We start from the raw sequence: 5805 nt of genomic DNA, 5'->3' as shown, positions 1-5805 counted from the left end.
ATCCTATCACATAGAATGGACCATTCATGTTATCATACTTCAAAGTGCAGAGGCCACTTACAAAAATGCAAAAGGATCAGGAAAAATACTAAAGCTAATTCTTGCTGACGCAAAGGTAAAATAAAATTATTTTTAATATTATATTGTTTTCCCATCGTTACATCTGATCATATGAATATTGCTAAATCTCATTTTCTATTCGGTAAATTACATTAAAACACCGATAACTATCAGAATGACTTTTTATGATATTTTCCTATTTACATATAATATATAGATTATTATTAATTAATTATATTTTCCATAAATTGATCTCTGGTGTTAATAATATTTGCAGGGTAACAAATACAAGCAGTAATGTACGGAGAGACTATCGAAAAGTTTATAGATATGCTTCGAAAAAAGCAAATTATTTTCATTTCAAATGGAGAAGTGAAAGGAATAAACCCAGCTTTTCCAAGTATCCACAAGTCACTAGAATTAGTACTAACAAAAGACGTATCGATCAAAAAAACACCAACAGGATTCCACTTAGAGAACATAGTTAACAACTTTGTGCCATTTGAAGAAGCATTTTTCATGAAAGATGCAACAAAAATTAGTAAGTACTTACAAACTTCTTGCTTAAATTTTGAATACAAAATGAGACATTAATCTACAGAATCATAATCTTTTTATCAAATCACTTGCAGATATTCTAGCAATAACAACTAATGTGAAGCCGGCAATCAACTATATTACAAGACACAACAAATCAGACAATAGGAGGGAAATCACACTTATGGATATAAGGTATATACATGTTACTTATTTCCAATATCATAAGAGAAAAAAAGATTAACGTTCTTTCTTTTTTCATATGCAGTGGAATGCCAATGCGTGCAACTTTATTTGGAGATTTGGCTACAAATGAAGGATCAATTCTTGAAGCAGAAATCAAATATAAGCCTGTAATAGCATTATCAGATTTTAAAATCTCTATATATCAAGGTACATAAATTATTGCTAAAATTCTTATTAAAGATAGCTAAACATAAAATTAATCCTATAATTTTCCCATTTTTGCCGGAGATACAAGCATATCGTCACAAATTATTTCAACATTATGTATAAACCCAAAAATAGAACTAGCTAGCGAATTAAAGGAATGGTAAGCAGAACAATCAAACTTTCATATAACCCAATAATGAAATGATATTATATTTTAATCTAATATGCAAGTTTCAATTGGAAAAAGCTGCAAAAGCAAAAGGATCTCCATCAACACTTTTTAAAAATGTCAAGGAAATTCATATTAGTGATATTATGCAAACATCACAAAATTCGATACAGGTACAATATTATATACATATTCTTATCTACAAATTTAAAACTAACTAAACTTTGTTTATATACAGGCACAATATTGCATATTTAAGGAAAAGATAACTACTATTTTAAATAGGCTCGAGCCATGGTTCTATTCTTGCAAAGGCTGTGACAAGAAGGTTGATAAAAATGTTAGTAAAGAGTGTCTGAATGACAAATACCGCAGAATCATTGATGACCCAGTACCAAGGTTAAGTAATATATATTTTTTAATGCCATGAACATATTATAATACAATACTAATTGTCTTTAGAAATTAACAATGAAAAATACAGGTACTTAGTTAAGATTCTCGTGGAAAATGACACGGATAATGCAAGAGTAACACTCTTTGACGCAGCAGAAACTCTTATTGGATGCAAAGTAGAAAAAATCATTACAGAAAAGAAAGAGGTAATTCCTAACTCTATTCAAGTAGTAAATTAGAAAATAAACAAATTCATAAGTATTAATATAACATTTGTTCTCATTGCAACAGAAAAATAATCAGAGTCCATATTTTCAAAAATTAGTTTTGAACATCGGTAAAAGTTTCAAATTCCTGGTGAAGTTAGATGAAAAGACAAAAGATAAACGAGGCGAAGGCAATATAATAGCATAAGAAATTCAACTCCAGACTAATATTACAATCGACGTAAGTGATGAAGATGCTACTCTAGAGTTACCCAGAAAAAAGATAAAGGTGAAGAAAGATTATTCTTGGTCCAATTATAAATTTTCAAGAACAATATTTTTTAATTATTTTATATAACAACTTAATTTTTTATTACAATTAAGAATTTTTATAAGGCATTTTCATGCAAAGTTATTAGTAGTTTTGTATGCTTATGTGATTGCTTAAATCACATTAAATTACACTTTGATATTTAACCATTTTAATATATTTTATTATTATCTATGGATATGATCCTGCATTTCATGAGAGGCAATCGATAAAATCTGCTTTTATTGATCCTGTGAATGGATATATTGTGAGCTAGATGTAAAATACTCTTAGGGGGTGTTTGTTTTGTTTTTTTTTTTTGGATATAAGGTGGATTTCAAGTTTTGGGATGTAAAAAGTGCTCTTTTTGAGTTTTGAGATTCCATAAACTTTGTTTGTTTCAAAATTAATTTTGGGATATTGAATCCCTAAATTATAAACAAATAATATATTTTTAGGATTTGTGAAATCCTCTCTTTTGTTTCAACCTTTTTTTGGGATATAAGGTGGATTACAAGTTTTTTGGGTTTCAGAATTCCATAAACAATGTTTGTTTCAAAACCAATTTTGGGATATTGAATCCCCAAATGCAACGCGTTGACTGGCGTTGACCTAGGGTTACGCGTTGACCGGCGTTGACCCTTAGGGTTTTGAATCGTCGAACGTCGATTGGTGTGGATTTTCATCCTCGAACGTTGACTTTTGTCGCAACGCGTTGACTGGCGTTGACCTAGGGTTACGCGTTGACCGGCGTTGACCCTTAGGGTTTTGAATCGTCGAACGTCGATTGGTGTGGATTTTCATCCTCGAACGTTGACTTTTGTCGCAACGCGTTGACTGGCGTTGACCTAGGGTTACGCGTTGACCGGCGTTGACCCTTAGGGTTTTGAATCGTCGAACGTCGATTGGTGTGGATTTTCATCCTCGAACGTTGACTTTTGTCGCAACGCGTTGACTGGCGTTGACCTAGGGTTACGCGTTGACCGGCGTTGACCCTTAGGGTTTTGAATCGTCGAACGTCGATTGGTGTGGATTTTCATCCTCGAACGTTGACTTTTGTCGCAACGCGTTGACTGGCGTTGACCTAGGGTTACGCGTTGACCGGCGTTGACCCTTAGGGTTTTGAATCGTCGAACGTCGATTGGTGTGGATTTTCATCCTCGAACGTTGACTTTTGTCGCAACGCGTTGACTGGCGTTGACCTAGGGTTACGCGTTGACCGGCGTTGACCCTTAGGGTTTTGAATCGTCGAACGTCGATTGGTGTGGATTTTCATCCTCGAACGTTGACTTTTGTCGCAACGCGTTGACTGGCGTTGACCTAGGGTTACGCGTTGACCGGCGTTGACCCTTAGGGTTTTGAATCGTCGAACGTCGATTGGTGTGGATTTTCATCCTCGAACGTTGACTTTTGTCGCAACGCGTTGACTGGCGTTGACCTAGGGTTACGCGTTGACCGGCGTTGACCCTTAGGGTTTTGAATCGTCGAACGTCGATTGGTGTGGATTTTCATCCTCGAACGTTGACTTTTGTCGCAACGCGTTGACTGGCGTTGACCTAGGGTTACGCGTTGACCGGCGTTGACCCTTAGGGTTTTGAATCGTCGAACGTCGATTGGTGTGGATTTTCATCCTCGAACGTTGACTTTTGTCGCAACGCGTTGACTGGCGTTGACCTAGGGTTACGCGTTGACCGGCGTTGACCCTTAGGGTTTTGAATCGTCGAACGTCGATTGGTGTGGATTTTCATCCTCGAACGTTGACTTTTGTCGCAACGCGTTGACTGGCGTTGACCTAGGGTTACGCGTTGACCGGCGTTGACCCTTAGGGTTTTGAATCGTCGAACGTTGACTTTTGTCGCAACGCGTTGACTGGCGTTGACCTAGGGTTACGCGTTGACCGGCGTTGACCCTTAGGGTTTCGTGCATCGAATGTTGATTGGTGTTGATTTTCATCAAAACATCCAATAATCGACGAAAACGGGCGTATCCGGGTCCAAAACAGGCATATAGGACGAAACGGGACTCAAAACACCCGGGGGTGTCTCGCCTTTGGCCGAGACACCTTGGGGTGTCTCGGCCAAGGCCGAGACACCTTGGGGTGTCTCGGCCAAGGCCGAGACACCTTGGGGTGTCTCGGCCAAGGCCGAGACACCCTAGGGTGTCTCGGTTCTAGGGCCGAGACACCCCCCCCCCTCTTGCTTCTTTTCTTTTGTCTTTTTCCCTTTTTTGCTTTGTTTCTTTTTCCTTTTGTTTTGGTCCATTACTTCTTTTGTTTTCCCCCCTTCTTTTCAAAATTCAAAAGAGAGTTCCCTCTCTTACTTAGCTCAAAACCGAACCCCCTCCCCTCTATTTCGGTTTTGAGGTTCTTCTTCCCCAAACTTCTTTCCTCCATTGAAGAACCCATCAATCTTTAAGCAATCTTGGATTTTAGCGGATACCCATTGGCCGGAAGCTTGCATTCCCCAAATAGGGTTCTCTCCTCCATCTTCAAGCTCAAAGAAAATCTCCTTTGATTTGGTAAGCTTCCTTTCACAATCCTTTTATTTTCTTGTAAAGGTTGCATTTTTAGGCTTGTAGTAGGCTAGGGGTTGTGTATGCACCATACATTGGGGTGTTTTGTGCAAAAAAGGTGACATGGCCGAATTTTGGGGGGCTTATTTGCAAAATAGGGGCTGAAATTCGTGGGGTTTTATTTGCAAAAGTGGGACTGAAATTTGGGTATTTAGTTTGTGTCCACTTGGTGAAGGGATGTGGGGGGTGCTTTATGCAATAGGATTAAGGAGTTGTTTGAGGGGTTTATTTGCAAAACAGCCCCTAAACGTTTTGGAGGGGCTTATTTGCAAAAAGGGCTGTGAAATTGAGGCTGAAATCCAAGGGGTCTAAACCCCAAGCCCCTGATCAAATTTTGATAAATGCATGTGGAGACCAAATGCAAAATTTGTAGAGGGGCTTTTATGCAAGATTGGCTAAATTCTGCAAAAAGGGTTTATTTGCAAAATTTAACCAAAATGGTGGGGTACCGGGGGTGCTAAATGATCGGATATGACGATCATGACCCGAACCGGGTGTGTCCTTGACCTGAATTTTGGCCTTGAACACGGAGGGTATTTTGGGTATTTCACCAAAATTCACCGCGAAAATGACAATCATTGTTTCGCATGCACGAAATTTGTAGGTTTAACTAGACTTCAATTATGAAATCCTATTTATGTATAGGATTTTAATTAAAGTTCTCAATTTCCCTTTTAAATTTCGTGTATTCATATTTTAGATTGTACCTGACTTGTTGCTTTGCAGATTGGCAATGTCTCCGCGTCGATCTCGTCCCCGGAGGAGCCGTTCTCGTTCACAGCATAGTGAGGAGGAGGTCCCCACGACATCCTCTCCCGCGGCTTCATTTTTCGGGGGTGAGAATTTATGCAGAGATTTTGTCTTATATCCCTGATTGACCTCTTTGCGGGTCATGAAGGAAGAACCGATACCTCTCTCGCGGAGGGTAAGGTTTCAGACTTGTTTTGCTTAGCCAATTCAAGTCTTCGGATATATTGGGGCGATTTTGTGTTGTCCTACACCTTATAGGTCGGTGTACGTTACCACGTTATTCACGTGATAATGCATGCCGTCCTTCCGGTGTAGGTCACTCAAAATCGTCTCTCCAATTATTCCGTGGATGAGTCTATCATTCTTCTTACGAGATGGATTTTCTGATTCCGCCCTTGTGCTTTATTGCAGTG

The 5805-nt window shown here is 38.8% G+C and overlaps 1 protein-coding gene across 1 annotated transcript; it reads left to right on the top strand.

The window, feature by feature from the left end:
• Nucleotides 358-5428, top strand: LOC109845792 (replication protein A 70 kDa DNA-binding subunit D-like). The gene is made up of 7 exons (XM_020415064.1): nt 358-601; nt 693-792; nt 866-990; nt 1238-1332; nt 1398-1558; nt 1644-1731; nt 5369-5428. Exons 1-7 carry the CDS (start codon nt 358-360, stop codon nt 5426-5428), a joined length of 873 nt encoding a protein of 290 aa, XP_020270653.1.

Source organism: Asparagus officinalis, chromosome 6 (genome assembly GCF_001876935.1).
Source record: "Asparagus officinalis chromosome 6, Aspof.V1, whole genome shotgun sequence".
In the NCBI taxonomy this organism is placed as follows: Eukaryota; Viridiplantae; Streptophyta; class Magnoliopsida; order Asparagales; family Asparagaceae; genus Asparagus; species Asparagus officinalis.
This window is presented reverse-complemented; position numbering and strand designations above follow the sequence as displayed.

Coding starts and splice junctions, on each gene's coding strand:
- LOC109845792 (XM_020415064.1), top strand. CDS start 358: ATGTACGGAGAGACTATCGAAAAGTTTATAGATATGCTTCGAAAAAAG. Junction 991..1,237: donor TAAAATCTCTATATATCAAG/GTACATAAATTA, acceptor AATTGGAAAAAG/CTGCAAAAGCAAAAGGATCT. Junction 1,559..1,643: donor ATTGATGACCCAGTACCAAG/GTTAAGTAATAT, acceptor TGAAAAATACAG/GTACTTAGTTAAGATTCTCG.